Source organism: Mustela nigripes, chromosome 1, assembly GCF_022355385.1.
Source record: "Mustela nigripes isolate SB6536 chromosome 1, MUSNIG.SB6536, whole genome shotgun sequence".
In the NCBI taxonomy this organism is placed as follows: Eukaryota; Metazoa; Chordata; class Mammalia; order Carnivora; family Mustelidae; genus Mustela; species Mustela nigripes.
The window spans coordinates 85442668-85466710 of record NC_081557.1 but is presented as its reverse complement, the minus strand read 5'-3'; the positions used below and the strand labels follow the sequence as shown (position 1 = coordinate 85466710).

Genomic DNA, 24043 nt, shown 5'->3' with positions numbered 1-24043 from the left:
TGGATCTCACTGCAAAAACACATGAGCAGAAGAGGTCTGCCGATGTCAGGATTGGGGAATTAGAAATGTATATGCAACTGATGAACCACTGAACACTACATCAAAAACTAATGATGTACTATATGTTGGTTAATTGAGGGGCACCTGGGGGCCTCAGTGGGTTAAGCCTCTGCCTTCAGCTCAGGTCATGATCCCAGGGTCCTGGGATCGAGCCCTGCATTGGGCTCTTTGCTCAGCGGGGAAACTGCTTCCCCCTCTCTCTCTCTCTCTCTCTCTCTCTCTCTCTGCCTGCTTGTGATCTCTGTCTGTCAAATAAATAAATAAAATCTTTAAAAAAAAAAAAAAGAAAGAATGTTCTATATGTTGGTTAATTGAACATAATAATGAAAAAAAGATAAAAATAAAATAAAATAAATAAAGTAGAGGTTCAGTGACCAAAAAATGTTTCAGCTTCTTTGTTGCTTACTTTTAAATAGCTTTAATGCACATATATACCTTTTTTAATAAGTATTAGTCACTTATTAACCTTATGTTGCAGATGCACTTGCCCATCTGTGAACTGAAATGAATTAAGTCTTACACTCATTTCTTAACCAGACAATGAGGGCAAAAAAAGGAATATGGATCCCAGGAAAGAGACCTCCACAGCACACCCCCACACTGATGCCCAAACCTTTCTTCCCTCAACACATACCTGGACAAATCCAAATGGGAAGAAACGCTCTGTCTGCCCCTGGGACCCCCAGTGGAAGGTCTGGCGCCAGTCTTCAATGAGCGCAGGGAATGTACAATTGTACAGGTCCCTGTTAAAATCCACGTTGGACTCCCCTAAAAACAGTCCAGATTGTGAGAGGTGAGTGCTTGGGATGAGTGCAGACATGGCCATGAATTGCTCCCCAACCTCTATCCATGCCCTTAGGGAGTGGGCCTTCCTGCAGTCCTTCTGGACTGGCCAAGGGGGCCTTAGCAAACAGGCTGCAAGCAGAGGCTTGAAAAGTATTTCAGCTTTGGGTTTCTCTCTCTCTTGATGCATGGGGAACCCTGACACTGCAATGTCAATGATAAAGAAGTCTAAACTAATTTGCTCAAGGCTGAGAGGCCACTTGAGACCATGTGGCCGTTTGTCTCAAAAGACAGACAGGAAGGAGAAGCCATCCTAGGTCACCCAGCCATCAGACACCTGCCAGGTGGCCAACATCAGACATCCCAACAGAAATTAACCAAAGCAGTCTGTACGGGAAAATTACCCAAATAACCCAGTGAATGGTGAGCCAAATAAAATTATTATTGTCTAAGTCACTCAGTGCTGGGGTGCTTTGTTATGCAGCAGAAGCTAACTGATACAATGGAGAGACAGCAGAATGAGCACTCACCCTGGTACCATATCACCCCTTTCAGAGTCATGTTATGCAGTGGGTGGATCATGGCATTCCAGAGAACAGAGTGCTTACTGGGACCCGTCACATAATCAGACTGAGTGAACCTGCAATTGATAAGATCCACAAGTGTCACGAGAGCACTAGTGACCGATCACATGATGATCCTGAAACTTGTTGTCTATCCAGCTTTCACTTGGGGTGAAACTCTCATGAAACCACACAGAATCAGACTGAACCACTCTGTTTCCCATGTGAACAGCCTCCAACTTTCTTATCTATCCAGGTTCTCCCTGGGATAAGTGTATCAGTCAGCTTTTTGTGAGTCCAGAGGGGACCATTCCAGTTTCCAGATAAGGTCACTAAGACCAGAGAAGAGAAGTTTTTTATTATGAGTGTCTCATGCAGACATTTTATCTAACCAGCATTCAGTGGATGGACACTTGGATTAATTTTTCTTCTTACATTCCTTATAGCTAAAATTACTGCATAGATGCTTAATTATGTCCTTAAGATAAATTCCCAGAAGTGAAATTCCTGGGTCAAAGGGCATATTTTTTCAAGGCTTTGAACACATTCTTAAATTTCTCTGTAAAATACATAGATGAGTTTATACTCATGGCAGCTGTATATGAGAATAATGCCCACTTCCCCACACTGTCAGTAGAGTCCCTTCCTGTCCCCAGGGATCTGGGAAGCCTGGCTTGAGATCCCTCCCATTCTCTCAGTTCCAAAGCTGACTGTCCTCCCTCCCCCACAGGGGTGTCTTTACCTGAGCTACACCAAGAGCTCAAGTCCATCCTCTCCCCAGGGGCCTTCCCAGAATGAATGAAATGATGTCTGAGAAAGCAGTTCACATCCTGTAAATCTCTGTGTTAATATCAGTGTCGGGATTTTATTAACTACTCCTTTCTCCTCAACTCCAGGTCTTCTTCTGGATCCTGCTTTTCCTGATGGTGCTTTCATCATAAGTATTTCATAATCAAATAGATTTCTTTGATCACGTGTATATTTGCTTTTCCTATTAGACTCTTTGTTCTCATGGGCAATACAGCACGGTGGCTGAGAGCACAGACACTGAAGCCAGACTTTGCCCCTTGCCAGTTGTACCCATAAGCAAGTTACTAAACCTGAGACTCGGCAGCTTTATTCACATATGATTTAGGTTAATAGTATCTACACTTCTAGAGGCTGTCGGGAGTACTAAGCGAGTTAATGCATAGAAAGTGATTACAACAGTATGCGACATAGAGAAAGCTTTCAGTAAGTATTAGCTATTAAGGAAAAGGATCGTAATGGCTTCCTGACATATCCTCAAATGAGGCTGGTGCCAAGCACAGTGAGAAAAACACCTGACGTGTTTGTGGAATAAGTTACGTACATTCAATACCTATTTGGACATTCAGCAAATCCTTGATTCTCCCGAGAAAACTATTGTCCTTCTTTCTTATAAAATTTCCTGGATCTTTCTCCCGTACTTCAGGATACGTTCTTACCCTCGTGCTGGAACACCACAGGCTCTCAGTGGCCTTCCAGAAGACCACGCTTCGATGGGTGTCCCACCCCACGAGGAGGACATCAGCCCGATGGGGTACTGCAGGACATCATACAGGTGGCGCCCGAAGAGCCAGCACACTGCTGACATGTACGTGAAAATCCCATGGCCTAAGTTCTCTGTTGAGGAAAAGTTCAAGAAAAGAAGTCAGAAATGCAGTAGTTCTACTGCTGCCTGTAGGTCACCGGCTTGGCACTGCAGAACACCCACACTCCAAACATTGCCAGTGTAATCCTGGGAATTCAAATCAATTTCGAATGAAATAAAATTGACTGAGTGCCAAAGGCCCTTCTACTGGCTGGGATACAGTAAATAAAGAGTACATAAAGTAAATAAAGTAAATAAAGACTTACACAGTAAGTCAAACATTCAGCTGCACAAAATACATGGCAAGATACAGTTGAGTGCCTCAAGAAATACAAACAAGTGGTAAGGGGTTTCAACAGCAAGATGAAGAATAGCAAATGGAAGGCAGATCACAAAAAGCCTATAAGACTGACCCCTCCCCTAGGCTTCCATAATATTCTCTGCATAGTGTTTCCCTGACCCCCCCCCCAAAAAACTATTAGCTAGTCAAAAACAGGAACCTTATCTTCTTCCCTTCTGCATCCCCAGTGTCTACTACCTGACGGGGGGCGGGGGGGTCAGTAAATGTCCATTGGCTGGTGTCCGGTGGCTGTGGGTATAAAGGTGGACCCTCTGATGGGCGGGAGAAGGAAAAGGAAAGAGGAGGAGAAAGGGGGGGATGCGGAGCTGGCGTTCTAGACAGAGGAAACAATGTGCCAAAAAGCACGTGGAGTAGGAAAACTGTTGAACGGATGTGACTAGAGCCTAGAGCACAGAAGGGGAATAGTGAAAGATTAGATGGCAGGGGAATCACATCTTGGAGGAAAGAAAGCAGAATGCCAGAAAGCCACTTGAAATGCTTGGGAATAAGACTGGTTGGAAGGCAGAACAGCCTCCAAAGATGTCCACAGCCCAATGCCTGCAGTCTGTGGCTATGTTACCTTACGTGGCTGTGGGGCTTTGTAGATGTGACAGGGGTTGAGGACCTTGAGATGGGGAGATTGCCCTGTCTTACCTAGGTGGCTCCCATCTAATCATGAGTTCTTCCCAGCTGTAGTCAGAGAGATGTAACAACAGAAGGAGAGGTGGCGGAAATTTGGAATATGAGAGCGACTTGACCTACTATGCTCTTCCCCAATATCTGCACTGCCTCGCCTTTCTCAGTTGGGACCTCCATGGCCACTCTCCACTGGAAACCAAAACCCCAGCCCAGCCCCAACAGTCCTACATGCACTCCTTTCCCTGATGTATTTCATTTATGTATTTTTGTCTCGTTAGTTTGCTCACCATCTACCCTACCCCTTGATACCCAAATGTATTCGGTCTCCAAGTTTGGAGTGAAAGGGAGCTGGTAGCAAAGTAAAATGCATTACCCAGATCTAACTGATTCCTGAGCTTTGGATAACACGCAGGGAAAGTTCATAGACCAAAAGATTTATCCAAAAATTAACCCAAATCAATTCAGCTCCTGAGTTCTCATAGGGAGAATTTAGATGGTGTGATACTGGCTGGTATATAATGTACTGACTTTATTATTCATTTCCTGTATTCCCCCGCACTAGAACGGAAGCTCCATGAGATCAGGTGTTCTTGCCTGTCTAATTCGCTGCTATCCCCGAAGCACTTAGAACAGTGCTTAGCACACAGCAGGCTCTCGAATATTTGTTGAATGAATTAACACTTGAAAATGTGGGAGCACGCAGGAAACGAAAGATGTTGGTAAGGATGCGGAGAAAGGGGAATCCTTTTACATCGTTGGTGGGAATGCAAACTGGTGCAGCCACTGTGGAAAACAGTATGGAGGTTCCTCAAAAAGTTGAAAATAGAGCTACCCTATGACCCAGCAATTGCACTACTGGGTATTTACCCCAAAGAACAAATGTAGTGATCTGAAGTGGCACCTGCACCCCAACGTTTATAGCAGCAATGTCCATGATAGCCAAACTATGGAAAGAGCCCAGATGCCCAATAACCAATGAATGGGTAAAGAAAATGTGGTATCTATATACAATGGAATATTACTCAGCCATCAAAAAACCAAAATCTTGCCATTTGCAACGATGTGGTTGGAACTAGAGGGTATTACGCTAAGCAAAATAAGTCAATCAGAGAAAGACAATTATCATATGTTCTCATTCATACGTGGAATTTAAGAAACAGAGAAGCCTAGGGGAAGGGAGGGAAAAGTGAAACAGGATGAAATCAGAGAGTGAGACAATTCTTAAGAGAGTCTGAATCACAGGAAACAAACTGAGGGTTGCTGGGGGGAGGGATGAGGGATGAGGTTACTGGATGATGGACATTCAGGAGGACACGTGATGTCAGGAGCACTGGGTGTTCTATGCAACTGATGAATCACTGAACTCTACTTCTAAAACTAACAATCCTCTATATGTTAATTAATTGAATTTAAAAAAAGAAGAACATGTGGGAGCAGAGGTTACCAAAGTAAAGCAGGTACAGACAAAAAAGAAAAGAGATGAGAAAAAGCACAAGGGACATTTGGAGGAAGGGATGGAAGAAAGAGAGAGAGAGAGGGAGACGTCAGAGGGGGAAACTAGGAAGAGGAGGAGACATCATGCAAGTGAAGAATGTGCAGTTTCTTTTTTTTAATTTATTTATTTTTTTTAATTTATTATTTATTTATTTGTTTGTTTGGTGGGGAGGGTAAGAGTGAGAAAGAGAATCCCACGCAGACTCCCAGTGAGCACAGAGGACAACACAGGACTCCATCCCAGGATACTGAGATCGTGACGGGAGCCAAAATCAAGAGTCAGATGTTCAGTCAACTGAGCCACCCAGGCGCCCCTAGAATGTGGAGTTTCTAAAAGCAGTGGTCAGCAGTGTCAAATGCTAGGGTGTCCAGAGAGCATAACTGGAAGAACAGTGCTAGCCTTGAGGTGAGCCCATTGTTGAGGTGGAAGCAGAAGCCAAATTACAAAGAATGAACACAAGGAAAGGTAGTCAAAAGAATGAGAACAAAAAATGTTCTAGAAAAGCTTAACAAAGCAAAGGAGAGAGGTGAGGCATCATGAGAAGGATGTTTATGATGTTCAGTTTTCCTTTGTTTTGTCAGAATAAAAGAAAGGCTAAATCTGAGAGCAGGGCCTGTTTCTGCCCTGCTCACTGCTGTATCCTTGAGGCCCAGCACAAAGCCTGATACAGAACAGGCAGGAAATAAGGATTCTGTGCTAAATGGACAAGGGCATGGAAGACCAGAGCTCGAAGGGTAAAAGAAGGCTATGGAGGAGGTGAGTGCCTGCATCAGAGGCAACCCTAAAGGGACACCAGCCCATTGTGTTCAGACACAGAAACAAAGGAAGGGAGAAAAAAGGAGAAGAACATTGAGGCAGTGGGGAGAGATGCTCACAGAGCTCATGCTGAAGGGCCTCAGTGTGTTCAGCGAAGCTCAAGGAAGCGTCATCTGCTCAGAGCAAGGAGGGAGAGTCACTGGTGGAATCTTGTGAGGAAACATGAAATGGCTACCATCAGAAATTGGGTGGAAAGTCAACAGAAATGAGTAAAGGGATGGTTGAATCACAATAAATAGATCAGAAGCGAACCCAGGATTACAGATTCCACCTAGGGCACGGACCCATTATGTAGGCGCTGGCACATGTTCCAGCATCCCTTACCTGAGGAGGGCTTAGCCCACTGCAGGTCAACCTGAGCAAGGTCCTCCAGCTCCTGCTCTGCCTGAATAAGTGACACGGAGAAGATGCGGACAGACTGATAGGCCACAGTGTTGGCCAGTTCTCTTGTGGCATTGAATATCTAGAAAAGAAACAGGAATGTCATTTCTTACACCTACCTACTGGGTGATCAACTATCCTACTACCTCTAAGTAAACACTGCCAACCCTCAGAGCTCCTTCTAAGCCTTCATATACCAAGACTGATCAAATAAGTCACCAAAACCAGTGATGAGCTAGTCTGAGTCACTTTGAGCCACCTTGATGAACAGAGACCATGATGAATCATGTCCCCAAAGAAAAGAGGAACACAGTGAAATTTGAGATCTCAGCGAGCAAGGCTGAATTAGATGAGATTTAGGCTGAAGAAGGTCAACTATCAATTACACCATATAATATAAAAATATACAATAAGAATAAAATACTTCTATTCAGAAAAGGTATCTCATACCATAAAACCATAGCATCAAATGCTTTTCAAAATGGAGCCCAAAAGACCAGGAGGAGGTAGAGTTCATAATCCACAGCACCTAAAAGAAGTGTTTTCAAAGGAACACACCTGAGAAATGACTGTAAAAGTACGGAAACACACTGAAACGTTTCAAATGCTTATATTCTCATCTCATCATGGCAAATCACCCAAGAAAAGCACGGGAGGAGGCAGAGCAGTTTGAGAAAGGTGGTGTTTGGTGCGAATGTGAAGCGTAGTCCCAAGGAACCAGACAAAGAAAAGTGTCCATCCAAAGACATCACTTTTCCCCAAATCCCTTTATGAAACCTTCCCAGTTGCCAAGAGTATGACGAGAATGGCTTGGAGATTTTCTGGATGAGAACACGCTCTACAGAGGAGCTTCTTTGTTAGTCATTCCTCTGTGAGCTTCCACAAAAGTGCTATTTCCTTCCATCCTGATTTTCTAGTTAGGTTTTTAAAATTTAATTTACAAAGAACATATTATAAATATATTGTTTTGGTTTGTAATCTATGTGGGGTTTTTTTTCTTGCCTTCTCTCTGGCAAGAAACTATCCCCCTAGACTAGTCTGGTTTTACCAAAACAAAGGGCTAAAAGGAGCATCAGGAAGCCCAGTTATCATTGGCCTCGTTGTTGGCCTCCGGGAACAAGAGCTCCAGCTGACAGGACCGCCACAGCGAGAGGCACAGGAGGCTGGGAGACTTTCCATTGGCCGCTGGCCACAGAGTGTGCAGCTGGCTCCCTCTCCCTCCCACCCACCACGGAGAATACAGCTGGCCCTCCAGCCCACAGCGTGAGAGAAACTGCCGCCGAGCAGCCAGTGTGCCCCCACAGGGCACTTCATTGAAATAGGCTGCCCCCTGAACTGCCTTTTGACTTGCTACGGAGCCTGCTGTGGCCAATAAGAGGGCCAGCTGCAAGTGAAGTGTCTCTCGGGGTCTCCCAGGGAGCCACAGCCTGAAATGCCCACTGGGTGACAGCCGCTCTAGCCGGACAGAGTGACTGGTGGTCGTCGCTAGCAGGACAGAGATGACAGATGGTGGCGGGAAAATTCCATAGGAAATCCAGCCCTGTTTGTTCCGAGTCCTGCCTGGCAAGCGTACTGTAAAGTAAACAGTAAAGAGTGAAAACAGGCTCAAGTGCTCTCAGTCTATTCTGGCAGGAAAAGTATTTTTCAGCGGCAAGTACCTGTAAAAAGTCACCTCCCTTGAAATCAGCTCCGCTCTCAGCGCGGAGGATCATACGTCGCTGCCATGGGAACAGGGGACGAAACTGCCTCCCTTCCCTCCACCCACACCAGCTTCCGCACTGGGAACTCAAGTGCCTCCTCACAGGGAGATGCCAACGCGGGGAGGTGGTATGGGCGAACCAGCTACTTGTCGTGTAGACCGCTGAGAGCCCTGCAGAGCAGCACAAGGCCACCAGAGTTGGGCGGCTGGCACCCTCCACATTACGAAGCACATGGTACTGGTCCCCAACCCCCGGCTGGGGAAAACTTCCATTTTCAAACTCACATTGGTGTCCTATCTCAAGCCAAAACTTGAAAGCCACAGCAAGTGTTAAAAATGGGGGTCAGGGGGGTGGGGGAAATTCTTGCTCTACCTGATGGCAATTACTTCTGAAATTGGTACCCTTTCCCAATATCACCAAGCCTTCTTGAAGGAAGCATTTCCTCAGGGATATTGGCAGCAAATTTAGGAATAAAGAGATTTCAGGAAGATTTTCATTTAAATGACACTTGGTTTCCCTGCTGATGAAAGGGGAAGCCTTCCTCCATCTGCTGAGATCAAATCTCATCTCATCAAACACCTCAGTGTAATTATTTTTCTACCAAGTATTTAAATGAGGATGTAAATGAATACCAAGGTATTTGAAGTCATTAAGGCTGCCTCGGCTGAGAGGGAAAACCATTGGCTCTCAAGGGACCTGCAGTTCACCATCAAAGCAGCTGCTCCCCGGTGTTCATTTTGTAACCTTTATGCCACATTCTTGAATTAATGAAGAAACGTCAAGAATCTATTTCCTCAGAGAATCTTGGCATGGGGTCTGCATGAGGAAGCAAGGCACATGTGTAAGAATATGTGTGTGTTGTGTGTGTGTGTGTGTGTGTGTGTGTGTGTGTGCGTGCACACAGGGGACAAGGGTGAACTTTACTTAAAAAAGCTTTGGATTCTGTAAGTTATAGTCCCTTCTACCACAGTATCATAGAGCAGGTTTAAAGTTGAGGGAATTACTATAAATAAGCCAGCCGTCATCATTCCCATGAATCTTTCATTGTAATATGGTACCAATCCTTTTCTTCTGGATTTTGACTTCTCCACGTGTAAGGTAGGAATGTCAGGATATTGAAAACTGGGTTTCCTGTCTAACAGTGGCCATCTTCTTCTGAGCCTAACTAGAAATATCCAAGTCTTAAGACCTACCCTGACTTAGGAGGCGACAGATGAACATTTAGACTCTTCTCCATTTATACACATCTCACTCAGTGTTATAAATAACACTCAATCTTAAAATTCTACTTTACCCTAACAACAAGATGGGCATACAATCTGCCATTGCCTTCATTTGAATGTGAAGAGTGGTAGGTTATAGTAGAAATCTTACCTCCTCAGAAAAGTCACGTGGAGGGGAGCAAAAAGAAGAGATAGACACTGTGTGTACATGTGTGTATGTGTATGTGTACGTGTGTGTGTGTGTGTGTGTTCGTGTCGGTAGTCTTTAAACGAAAAGGAGGAAAAGGGATAAAGAAGGAGTCATATAAAGCACTCTTTTGATCAAAAAAATAAAGTTTTACACAGTGTTAAGAAACTGGAGAATTTGGTTTGGATACTGTCAGCACCTAAAATGCTGTCTTGCAAACTAAGCGTATGATTTAAAACAAAAAAAATTTTTAAAAATTAACTCTTGGCTGTGTCAGAGGGAATCTTTTTTCTGTCTTCTTATATGCCAGAGCTTGTAGCCTTGGTCTAATGCAGAAGATGCATAAGAGTAAATTCTAGGCAGAGAGAATGTGTTCACTCTTAACAATATCAAAATCTCATTCAGCTTGACAGAAAATGGGATGAGATCCCCTGGCATAGACTGCTATTGGGAACCTGACTGTATAGATACAAATACATCTGGTCCATGACTTTCTGTGCAAACAGGGAACTACAATTAAAACATTAAGGAAAGTACTGTTTTCCTTAGGGAGTTAGCAGCAATCCCGGTTCTATACAAAACCATGCTTTCTCTTAAGATATAAAACTTCAATTTTGCTTCCACTCACTAGTGCTGAAAGGGAGCCCCGTTAAAATTCACCTTAATAAACATTTAAACTCAAAGGTATCCATATATTTAAGCAGGGCAGGAAGCAAGAGTAAATAAGATATCAGTTATGAAGACATAAATGCAAGAATTTAGATTCTGAATTACAAAACTAATAAAAAATGAAGTAGATATGTCCAGAGTAGAACCTTTTTAGTAGCACTATTTAGTGATTGGTTAACAAATGAAAAAGAAAATAAAGCAATCATGGGTAGAAGAAACAGAAGTAAAACAAGAAATCAAAGTATGTGAAAGGACCCAATTTTATAATTTTCTTTTAAGATAAATGAACTGAGATCACAGTGTCATCATAGAGATTTTTAAATCTCAAATTTAAGTATTTCTCAAAAATGGAGAAGTAGGTAATGAGAGAAAGGCAGGAAAATAAAAATCAACTTGAGAAGAAATTAAGTTTTAGGAAGACCTGGGAAGACAATAAGGTTTTCAAGTTCTTAGCCGATTAAAGGAAATAAATCAAAGTACGCAGAACATATCTGTGCCAACCCATGATGCAAATTAAAGAATTTATTCCTAAGATTCCTGTGTATATAATATGACTCTTCGTTGTAAATAGTGCATTCGATAAATATTTAAGAGATTAGTTAAGTCAGTATCAATTTCCGTTCTTACAGCTTTCTTTTAAAAATTAGTTATTTCATGCTCATTATAGAAAAATAAGAACATACAGATAAGCAAAGAAAATCAATCCCAGTTTCAAATGTGTCAAAGAACTTAAGTCAGAGTAATTTCTCTTAAGTTCTGATACTGCACAGAAAAATCTTTACTCCTCTTTCAGCAATACTTTAAGCGGATTAGTTTCAATATATCTATGAACTTGCTAATACACTATTCAGCCCTGATTCCAATTGAAATGAAACCACAACAGTCTCCCTTACTTTCTTTTTTAAAAAAGATTTTATTTATTTATTTGACCGACAGAGATCACCAGTAGGCAGAGAGGCAGGCAGCGAGAGAGGGGGAAGCAGGCTCCCTGCTGAGCAGAGAGCCCGATTCGATGCGGGGGCCCGATGCGGGGGCCCGATGCGGGGCCCGATGGAGGGCCTGATCCCAGGACCCTGAGATCCTGACCTCAGCTGAAGGTAGAAGCTTTAACTCACTGAGCCACCGAGGCGCCCCTCCCTTACTTTATTTTTAAGTCAGATAGCTTCCACCAAACCAATGAAGCCATGACAATTCGGAGGCCCAAAGCACTAAACCTATCACACCCTATCCCAAAATCCAACCTCCTCATTCTAGATAGTTTTGGGCTTTCATTTGGAAAGTAGAGCAGATTTTAAAAAGGAAGCTGAGTGCTAAAGACATAGAGCACCAAGGCTTTGTGCTACCACTACTGTCTTGCTAGAATACCAAAGTACGAGGCATGCTTCCCTTGGCAACTTTTTCCAGTGTCCTTTCTATCCAGCTTTACTTAAGAAACCTCACTCAATCAGAGGAGGGGCCCTATTCTCTAAGAGCAATGAAGACATGAACCTTCAAAGTGAATTTCATCACTGACTGACATTGGCAAATCAGAATTCCCTTGCTCTGCCCCACTTGATTCTCCATGTACTCTATGTGCCCCATCCCTCCTTGGGAGCCTACCAGTGCTCTTCCACCCAATATTCTAGCAGTGAAGCTCTATATAGTTATATCATAAGAGAGGAGAAAAAATATGAGGTCTCAATATTTAAGAACAGTTACTCTTCAAAGACCACGACTGAAAGAGAGAAAGAAGAATTGATGCCAACAAAAGAAATCCTAGGCTATGAAAAAACTGAGCAAAAATAATCATCACTGGCCTATTATCTCTCCTTTCTGTGTAAAGAAAAAACACATCTAAGCATATTAATTTGACATACGAATATATATTAATTTCATATATGATACCCAAGTGAAGTATCAGGATGTCTTCAGCTTACCTTGAGATAGTTCACACACACACACACACACACACACACACATACATAAACCAAATATGACAAAATATTCACAACTGTCAATCTAAGTGATGGGTATATAGGTGTGTATAAGTCTCTTAATTTTTGTGTGTGCTTGAAATGTTTTATAATAAAAAGTTTAAAAACATAGTGACATCTTACTTTTAGACAGCAGTTTTCAATTTATAAAGACCTTTTAGAAACAAACACAATAATTTAATCTTTGTAAATTAGGTCAGTACAGTCATGAAAACTAAGTCCCAGACATTTAACAAAATTCAACATACTTTCATGATTAAAAAAAAAAAATTCAGACAACTAGAAATAGAGAGAAATTTCCTCAACATGATAAAAGGCACTTATGAAAAACCCACAAGTAAGATCACACTCAGTGGTGAAAGAGTGAAAGCTTTCTCCCTAAAACCAGGACAAGAAAAGGATGTCTGTTTTCACCACTATTACTCAATATCACACTAAAAGTTCTAGCCAGAGCTATTAGAAAAGAAAAAAGAAATAAAAGGCATCCAAATAGGTATAACTATCTCTATTCACAGATGATATGCTAAGTTTCAGGGTACAAAACCAACATGCAAAACTCACTTGTTTCTATACACCAGCAATGAGCAGTCTTATGAGAAAATTAATTTATAATAGTATCAAAAATAATTACTTAGGAATAAAGCTAGCAAAGGAGGTAAGAAATGTGTACATTGAAAACTGTAAAATGCTGCTGAAAAAAAATAAAGATGTAAATTAATGGGAAAACATCCCTTCATATTAAGTAGGCTTAACCCCATTAAAATGTCAATATTACCCAAAGCAATCTATAGATTCAACACAGTATCTATCAAAATTACAGTAGCCTTTTTTTGCAGAAATGGAAAAGTATATCCTCATATTCATACAGAATTGCAAGGAACCATGACTAGCAAAAAGCAATCTTGAAAAAGAAGAATAAAGTTGGAAGACTTATACTTCGCAACTTTGAAACCTTTGTAGAAGTATATAAACAGTATGGTATGAGGATAAGCAGAGACATATAGACCAATGGAATAAAAGAGGAAGCCCAGAAATAAACACACATATATGGTCAATTGAAATTCCAAGAGTATGATAGCAAAAGGCTAATCCTCAACAAATTATGCTGGGAGAACCGGATATCCACTTGCAAAAGGATGAAGTTAGACCTTCACCTTATACCTTCACCCAATAAAAACTGACCCCCAAAAATGGATCAAATAATCCAAAAAATGGATTTATGGTAAAACTATAGAATTCTTAGAGGACAACCCTGGGGAAAACCTTTGTATTTGGCAACAATTTCATCAGTATGACACCAAAAGCATAGACAACAAAACATTAATAAATGAACTAGACTTCAACAAAATTAAGAAATTTTGTGTATCAAAGGATACTCTCAAGAATGTGAAATGACAACCTACAGAGTGGGAAACTATTTTCAAATCAAATATCTGAAAAGGGATTAATATCTAGAATATATAAATAATTCCTACAACTCAACAACAAACACCCCAATTGAAAAATGGACAAAGATTAAGGAAGGTACATATTGCATGGCACACTGGGTGTTATATGCAAACAATGAATCATGGAACACTACATCAAAAACTAATGATGTACTGTATGGTGACTAAGATAATGTAACAAAAAATAATAAAATTCTTTTAAAAATAAATAAAAAGAACTTAGTTCCCCAAGAAAATATATAAATGGCCAATAAGTACATGAAATAACACTCAACATCATTAAATCATTAGGGAAAAGCAAATCAAAACTACAATCATATCTCCTAGCATGGCTATAATAAAAAAATTTTTTTAACTAACAAAAAACTAGAAAGTAACATGTGTTAAAGAAATTGAAACCTTTGCAGATTCCTAGTAGGAACATAAAATAGTACAGGCACTGTGGAAGAATGGTTTGGTGGTTCCTCAAAAGTTAAACATAGAACTAACAGATGATCCAGCAATTTCACTCATAGGTATATATCCAAAAAAACTGAAAGCAGGGACTTGAACAGATATCTGTAAAGTGATGCTCCTAGCAGCATCATTCACAACAGCCAAAAGACAGAAACCCCCATGCATCCACCAACAGAAGAATGCATAAACAAAATGAGTCATAAAAAAGGGCAAAATTTTGATATATGCTACAACACGGATAGACCTTGAAAACATTATACTTAGTAAAATGAGTGAGACATAGAAGGACAAAGATTGCATGATTCCATTTACAACAGCATCTAAAAAAGAAGAAAAAGAAAGGAAGATGGTTTCTAGGCAGAAAATGAATGCATGAATGAATGAAGGAATGAATGAATTTAATACTTGGGAATAAATCTAGCCAAGGAGGTAAGAGACTTATACACTGAAAACTGAGGTACAAGAACAGGCAAATTCTTAGGAAGAAAGCAGAACAGAGGTTACCAGGGGCTGGAAGAGGGAGAGAAAAGGAGTTCTTGTTTAATGGGTACAGAGTTTACAACAGGGATGATGAAAAATCTTGAGTATAGATACTAGTGATAGGTACTCACAGGACCGTGAATATGTTTAATGCCCCAGAGTTGTACACTTGGCAATGGTTAAAATGATAAATATGATGTTATATTCATTTTAACAATGATTGTTTTAAAAAGTACATTTTGAGGGCGACTGGGTGGCTCAGTGGGTTAAGGCGCTGCCTTCGGCTCAGGTCATGATCTCAGGGTTCTGGGATTGAGTCCCACATTGGGCTCTCTGCTCAGCGGGGAGACTGCTTCCCTTCCTCTCTCTCTGCATACAGACTGGGAAACTATTTGCAAATCAAATAGTTGATTTGCCTATTTGTACTCTCTGCCTACTTGTACTCTCTGTCTGTCAAATAAATAAATAAAATCTTTAAAAAAATAAAAATAAAAAGTACATTTTGAAAACAAAGTCTCAGAAATACAGTAATTTGCTCCAAGTCATACAACTGATGAAAGGCAAAGCCAACATTTGGTCTCAATTTGTTAAATCTCCATGACAACAAAAGACGTGTATTCTACTAGATGCATAGCTTAAAACAAAATCTAATTGTTTTGATTTCCCAGGCTCTCTCCAGAAGCTCATCTTCTAAAACCTATCAAGAAGAAGAGTAATCTACTTTGTCTTCAATTTGATATGAAATCTCTCTGACCATGAGATACTCCAGCTTCTGCCTTTAGCTCAGGAAGGGGAGGAAAGAGTGCCCCACACCCTTGCAGTGCACCAGGCATGATTAAGAAAGGCTCTGGAGTCACCTGGCTCTATTATTAACTGCTGACCTTAAGCAGGTCATTTTAACCTCCCTGGCCAGTGTCCCCATCTAGGAAATGAATGATCTTCACCTCATCAAGTCATTAAATCAAATTATTACATTCCAAACACTTAGAACAGATTTTGGCCTCTGGTAAAAAAGAAGGTTTCTACCTCCTCCTTCCTCCTTCTTTTTTCTTCTTCTTCATCATCATCAACATTATTAACACTGAACTTCTGAAAATTACCTGTGAAACTGTCATCTGCATGTTACTCTGCCCACTGCAAAGCCAGACATCTCCAAACAGGACATCATGAACTCTCAGCGTGCTGTTCGTTCTCCCAAAAGTCTGTTGTGCCACCATCTCGTAAGGTCCCCCAGGCTTCACAGGATCCAGAACCACCATCCAGCTGTTAGAGTGTCCTAAAAGCATTAAGAGGCTCCAAGGAATTAATCAATCAATTAAAATGAAATTAAAGTCCAGTCCTGCCATGCGTCACACTCATTTGTGGCTAAACCCAGACATTGTGATGAGCTGAATTCAAAGATAGGAAGATTGGCCAAATTTCACACAAGCAAATAGAAATAACAAAACCAGTGGCATTTCTATCCTTAATCTGTACCAGTCCCTCCTTCCTTGTAACTGAAGCATTTACAGGAAAAATAACTCACCCGGTTATAATCCTAAGTGAGAACAGACAAAAACATACTGAGATTAAAATTTAGGGAGTTTAATTTAAAAAAAAAAAACATTAAATAGAAACTCTCATCCAACTGCCAATATTAATAGAATTGTAATCTAATGGATTTACAGTGCCCCAAACTAGTCTGTATTATATAATCAAAAATGAACACAGGTTAGAGAAAATCATTTACAATCTGGAACTTTCCCCTTACTTGATGGTATCATCCTTGTCATCGCTCCCCGACCCACGCCCCATGTTGCATCCAAGGATTAACGCTACCGTTGGGTCTGGGTTCTCCAGACTCACAGGTGAGCAGAGAGAGTGACATACAAGGAAATGGTAGGAGAATACAAATTAATCTCTATGAAGAAGCTATTCAGACGTGCCCAATTAATTATTTTCAGAGTTATTTACCAGACACAAGGTTTTCGGACTCAATTAGGAAGATGAAAAAGCTATCCAAGACCCTATTTCAGAAATGCATAGCATATTCCTTAAGAACCACCCCCCTACCACCTTCCTACCTCTCACCCACTCATACTACCACCACTGCCAACATCATACTCGGAAACTTAAGGAAAATATCTTCAAAATGGCAAAATTATGCCTCGGAGAACCAAACAACATGCACAAAATTGAAGAAATGTGAGTGAGAAAAATAAAGAACATAGAGAAGTGATCATTTTAAAATAAATATTATTGGCACAATGCCAAAGAATACAAAATCATTTCTAATCCGTGCCCATCAGATCAATGTTAGTTCAAAGGGAAACAATGGTAAGAACTGGAAATAGAGCAGCCTGAAGTCATCACAGCAACCTGTAAAAAAAATAATAATGAAAAAATACTATCCAGGTGCCTACTGTGTGCTAGACACGGTGCTAGGTTCTTCCAAATCAGCAAAAGCTACGCAGGAGCATGAGGGGTCCAGATGCACGACAGGAGATGAGTAACAGCTTGGGCCATACAGGATTGCTCAGTCTTGGGGAAAGTGTCGAAAAGGCCCAAGGCACCAGCAAAAGGGTACACGCGTGTTCCTCTCAAAAGTAAAACTGACTGAGATTGCTTCTCCCGTCTCTTGGAGGTCAGTTAAAGCCAGGTCCAAATGTTCACTATTGTTTTTACACCACCAGTAGCCAGACAGCAACATATTAAATGTATAATTCACCTAAAGCGGAAAAAATCACTGTTTTGGAAACAGTGGGCAGCTAGTGCAGATTGTGTCGCACAGGTGTGATATGTGCCGTATGGCTCACGCTTCTGAGCAGACAGACACGCCAATCTGTCCCAACGACAGGCTTGCCAAGGTCTTTCCAGGCTTCTTGCACGGACATATCTTCCCGAAGCTCTGTCCTTCTGCCACCAACGTTACTCATTTACTGATGAGGAGGTCAAAAAACTTAGGCAGGACGATTTTTTAGCTTTTTACTACTAAACAATCTACTTCTACTCACTGTTGCTTACTAGATATTTACACTTTGCCTCAGTCACACAGTATGTCACACCAGTATGGCTGGTAAACAAAATGGTCTTCACTGGGCCCTCTGGAACAAAACGTTTTGCTGCCCAGCAACAAGAAGAAAAATAAGAGCAAGGGGAGACGTTTGGACAAGAGATGGCAACATCGGCCTACGACAGCAGGAGGATGAGCTCCTTCTAGAACCTAAATATTCTGAAGAGGACTAGGGATGCAGGCCTGACGCTTATCCCCAAGCACTGCTCTCCTGAGGAAAGCTCTCAGCTCCCTCACAGACCCTGGAGAACTGCCTCTGCCCTGCTCCTCAAGTTCTCTCAGTTTCAAGCAGTTTCCCTCTCCCACTTGATAAAAATAAATAAATAAACTCTGACACAATAATGAGGGTTAAGTGAAGCTGCCTGGCTGGGAATGCAGGAGACACCAGACCCACTGCAGAGAGCTGACTAGGGGTCAAACTAACTCAGAAACAATTCGGTTAAAACAACAAGGATTCCCTCCCTGGTTAAGTACACACAAAGGAGGGCAACCCCTGCGAAGGCTGCTTCTTAGACTAAAGGCAAGGGTAGAATGACAAAGGCAAAAGTCACCCCGTTTCCCACAGAGAACGGCTGGATAAAGCGGAGCTCACCACAGGATGATGAAATCCACTTAGAGTATTTAGAAACTGTGTTGACCCACCACATCCATGAGGTTGAAGCCAAACAATACAACTGAGTCGTTAACAAGAGTGGGAAGTTCACCCCCCAGCTGGCTTTCCGCTGATCCTGATGGGCTTTCCGAGCAACAGCGGCTCTGGTTCCTTCTTCTGGGCCCTCATCACCTGCCATCTTACCACCTCACTTATCAATCCAGGCCCAGGTTTCTGTACATTCTCATTTTTGTTACATTCAAATTTATGCTTCCTCCCATTCTTTCTTCTCCCATGGGGGAAGATTCATGTCCTTCCCTCATTATAAAGTGTCTTTGAGTGCTTACCGTGTGCCAGGCTTGCCATCAGGTAACCCACAGAGAGTAAAGGCCAGCGCTGACCACGCAAACCAATTAGGGCTTTGTGTTTCTGTGTCCAATGTTGAGCGTATCTTGTGGCCTATTTCTTCCTGTCCCTCTTCTCTTCCTACTTCTCTACATACCGGGACAAGGGCTTAGGTAAAGAACTCTTTTTTTTTTTTTTTCATTCCAACTCCCTGGCCAACCCCCACCTCAAAAATCGGAAGAACAAATCATCAAAGGGAAAAAAAATATTAAAGGAATTTGTCTAAAGACATGATTAGTCATAAAGTGCTTTCATGCTTTCTTCCCTTTTGCTATTCACATCAGATGGTAATTAGTTTTCGGGTTATTGTGCCAAATCTCAGATGCCAAGAGAAAAAGGAAAATTATCCATGACCGTTCCCTTCCCAAAAGGAAAGCCTAGAGCTGGAAGAAGCAGCCTTATTTGCTTCTTCCCACAGAAACCCTGGCACTTCACCAGCCGCAAATCAGCTCAGTGATTTGTGGAAGTGACTGGGAGATCTCAGTGCCCAAAATGCCCCTTGACAACCTACATTTATTCTGTATAAAGTTCACCTCCACCACCACCAAATATGAATGTAAAAAGAAAAAAAAAAAAGCTTGAGTATTTTTCTAGCAATAAAACTGTTTATGCAAGTTGTTTAAATGATAGCACACTACGGCAGACACAGTGACCCCCCATAAGTCACACCCTTATGTAGTCCCCTCCCCTTCAAATACAGGCAGAATCTGTGATTTGCTTCTAACCAACAGAAAATGGCATGGGGGAGGAGATGTCATTCTCATGATGACTTGGTTAAAGATAAAGGAGTTTTGCCAATGGAATTAAAGTCCCTAATCAGCGGACTTTAAGTTAATGAAAAGGGAGAAATCCTTGGGTGGGCCCCGACCTAATAAGGTGAGCCCTTTAAAATAAAGAAGGTCTTGGGGCGCCTGGGTGGCTCAGCGGGGTAAGCCTCTGCCTTCAGCTTGGGTCATGATCCCAGGGCCCTGGGATGGAGCCCCGAATCGAATCGGGCTCTCTGCTCAGCAGGGAGCCTGCTTCCCTCTCTCTCTCTGCCTGCCTCTCTGCCTACTTGTGATCTCTGTCTGTTAAATAAATAAACAAAATCTTTAAAAAAAATAAAATAAAATAAAGAAGGTCTCAAGATCGGAGACTTGGAGCCACAGAATTGCTTCCACGAATGCTGTCGGCATAAGGAAATGAATCTGCCTGCAATCTACAAGAGCGGGGCATCATTCCCTAGTCAAGCTTCCAGACGAGAACACAGCCCAGCCAACACTTGATTTCAGTCTTGTGAGACCCTGAGCAGAGAACCCAGCTGAGTGATGGCCCAGGCTTCCAGATCGCTAGAAACTGGGTCATAATAAATATGTGTTCTCGTAAGCACCTAAGTTTGTGGTAGTTTCTTTATTATGTAGCATAGAAAAGGAGCATGCATGCTAACACTGCAACTGGGAGCTTTTTGCTTCTCTAAGGGGTTTAAGCTTTTTGGAATTCTCTAAGTTAGAGAAAATATCTCTGCTTACCACAGTCGTGATGACAAATCCAGACACACCCTCATGTTACCACCCCCCACGCACCCCCCATGTGCATCAGAGTGAGAGGATACACGCTTCCCCCCCTTCATTTTATTCCTTGTGTCTGAAAGAATCATCAGGCATCATTTGACAAGATGGTCTGAATAGGCCCATACCTGACCCATATTCCCAATCATTCCCTCAAGTTTTTAATTTTCCCAAAGCTTGAGTGTCAGTCTGCTGGACAAAAACCTTCATGCTGTTAAATCCATTTTGTTGCGGGCACCCGAGGGATTGATTATAGGTAATAAGGTAAATATTAACAGAGATAGAGTGACAAATTGAGGTAGTCTAGCTGAAAATCCCAGAGCCCTCATGAAAATTCAGACAGAAATCAACCCTCTGATATACCCTGTAGTGTTTCCTTTCAGAAGCATTTTCTTTGCTGCCCTATAAAATTTCCTATATGTTTGCGTCCTTTACTCCAAATAACACTTTATCTGTTTTGCTTCTTGTGCAGAACAGAGTGAGATGCCCCTATTGGTAGTTCATGGATCTACATACAATGCATACCTTTCTTCCTTACCTAGTAAACGTGGACAGCCTAATAAAGAGATCTACCCCCACTGCTACCAATAACAGCCCCCTTTCCCTGTGAAATTACCGTCAATAGTCTATGAATCACTCAGTTCCCTTAGGGTGCTGCTGAATATTTTAACTTCAAATGACACATCACTCTGCAGTAAAGCAACAGAAGCATTACTTAAACCTAAAGTACCGAATGTGAATGGAAAGCATGAGAGAGTGCGTTCTTGCAGGATGGGCACAATTTGTATTCTTCTTCGTATTTTCTAGGGTTTCAGGGTTTTATACACAATAAGCCTTCAGTTGATATTTATAGGATTGAACTCAATACAAGTGAGCAAGTTCTCTATCACCATGAAGGAAAAGAAAGGCTCACCCCCTAATTAATTACATTTCACGCCTTGTTGTCACTACCTACCCTCATGTCCCATCTCTGGCCATTCCCAATATTGGTCTTACAATAGCCATGAGGGGAAAAAAGACTTAAAATAATGCATAAGAACATTTTTAAAAATCTGAAATGCTATATATATGGGCAAAGATCAAGATGCCCCTATAAGGAGGTTTATGGATCTACATTAAATAAATACCTTTTTTTGTACCAAGCAAATGTGGAGAGCCTAATAAATATATATAAAGTATACACATACATATGTATATATGTATATACATATAAATATATATATATCTTCTGTATCTACCATTATAGTACTATGTTGCCTCTGTCTTCTAAATATTTATTGGTATGTTAATTATTGGCACCAAGAATATCCTATTTATTATATTTAAACTACAGTGGTTCTTTGGATTTATAAATCGACATCATTTACTGAGATTACACTCAATAAATACTCTGTGCTGCTAATTTCTGAGATGGACACAACACAAAAAGAAAGCACTGCTCATCTCTTGAATTCCTTTTCAGTTTATCCTATAGGTCACCAGTAGCATTTAAATCTAACAGAGAACAATTTCTCAATCAGCTTAAGCTTCCCTTTTAACTCTTAGTCTTACCCAATAACATTCCTACCTCAAGAAGTTTTAAAATCCAAGAACTAGAAGCACTCGCCTTGCATCTACGGCTGGTACATAATAGTTAAAAATATTCATTGAATGGAAACTAATTACAAAGAGCCTGCACCAGGGTCTGGATCACTCTGAATTGGATATTGACAAGAACTGATTCGGCCATCTTTGTTTTTAAGGGCCAAAAGGATTTCCATAAGCTTCCCAGTCATCCATATATTCAACTCACAGCTCAAACCACCAACTCCCACCTTCACCCCACTGCTCCCCAGAGTACCCTCCTTACCCGTCTGCCTCTCACCTGGAATACTCCATAGCTATATTGCTACTTCTAACCAAGATCTGATCCAATCTCCACTTGACCCAGCCCTGACTGTGACTTCCTGCCTCCAGTAAATTCCAGCTATGCTCTTCCCATGCTACCTTACATGGCTTTATCTCTTCTAGACAGAGAATCCTTTGTAGGACCTGTCTGCTCATGGAAGCTTCTGGTTCTCAACTTCTTGAACATTCCTGCAGCCACCACCTTGGGTAAGGCCTTCACAGTCTATTGCCAGAATCGCATAACTGCCTACCAGTTCTCACCACCTCTACTCTTACTGATCTCCAACCCATTTCCCACCGTGCTGCCAGTCATCTTTCTAAAATACAAATCCAACTGAGTTATTTTGCTGCTTAAAATCTAAAAATCCAAACCAGAATATATACTCCTTAGCAGTGACAGACAAGCCTTCCTACATTTCCAACCTTCTCCCCCTCATCTGCCAGCAGTCATACACCCCAGCGTTCAAGCAAACCAGCCTGTTTGCCATCTCGCCAAGGACCCATGCTCACTCACACCTCCATGCTTTCGTCCAGGCTATTCCCCCTACCTGGTTTGCCCTACTCATCTTTCAAGATAAACCTCAGGCTAAGTGAGTTATTTCCTCTAGGTACTCCCAGAGCACACTGCACTTCTAGACTGTGGCACCTAACGCACTTACCTGTCATTGCTTATTATTTTTCTCTCTCCTCCCCTACCTGTAAGCTTCCTTAGAAGACCACATCTAGGGGTGCCTGGGTGGCTCAGTCATTAAACATCTGCCTTCATCTCAAGTCATGATCCCGGGGTCCTGGGATGGAGCCCCACATCAGGTTCCCCGCTCAGCAGGAAGCCTGCTTCTCCCTCTAACTCTGTTTGCGTTCTCTCTCTTGCTGTGTCTCTCTCTGCCAAATAAATAAATAAAATCTTTAAAAAGAAAAAGAAGAAGAATACCACATCTATCTCGCTGATCATGGTATCACCACTACCTAGCACAGTATCTGGCACACGGGGACTCAATAAATATTTGACCGACTAAATATAACAATATAGTGGCAGCTAACATTTATTCAGTACTTCCTGTGCGCCTGGCACTGTTCTAAGTACTTTACATGTGTAAATTCATTTAATCTTTGCAATAATTCTAAATATCATTTTTTAAAATATCTTATGTATATATATTTGAGACAGAGAGCACAGAAGAAGAGTGAGAAGGAGAAACAGACTCCCTGCTGAGCATGGATCCCGATATGGGACTCGATCCCAGGACCCTGGGATCATGACCTGAGCCAAAGGCAGCCACTTCACTGACTGAGTCACCGAGGCACCCTTAAATATCAATATTATCCCCACTTCAAAAATAAGGAAATTGTGATGCAGAGACATTAAATAACATGCCTGAGGCTTTATGGTGATAATGTTACAGAGTCAGAACCTGAAGCCAGACGGTGAATCCAGAACCGCCTCTCCTTCATATATGATTCAGTTCAAACGGTAGTTCCTGCAGAAACCGTCTCTTACCATCCAGTCTGAGTGAGACGTTTCTCTTCTGAATCCCATGACACCTTATATACACCTTGACCATAGTATTCATCACGCTGCAATTTATGACTTGGTGTCTATTCCCATTACTCCATGAGACCGTGGACGGCAGGGGCTTTGACTTTGTCTTGATTTCCTTTGTATCCCCAGGGCCCTACACATGGTAAATACTTGAGCTCTTAGGGATGGTGGATGGCTGCGATAACCTAAACTGGA

General features: G+C 41.7%; 1 protein-coding gene across 1 annotated transcript in view; it reads right to left on the bottom strand.

Moving 5' to 3' along the window:
- The window catches only part of SIAE (sialic acid acetylesterase), a 38024-nt gene that overhangs the window by 9624 nt on the left and 4357 nt on the right, over window positions 1–24043 (bottom strand). Inside the window, exons 3-7 of the mRNA XM_059414607.1 lie at window positions 15926–16101; window positions 6633–6771; window positions 2873–3050; window positions 1374–1483; window positions 695–828 (exon numbers count right to left, since the gene is read on the bottom strand). Coding sequence (XP_059270590.1) covers window positions 695–828; window positions 1374–1483; window positions 2873–3050; window positions 6633–6771; window positions 15926–16101 — 737 coding nt within the window. The remainder of the gene's footprint in view (window positions 1–694; window positions 829–1373; window positions 1484–2872; window positions 3051–6632; window positions 6772–15925; window positions 16102–24043) is intronic.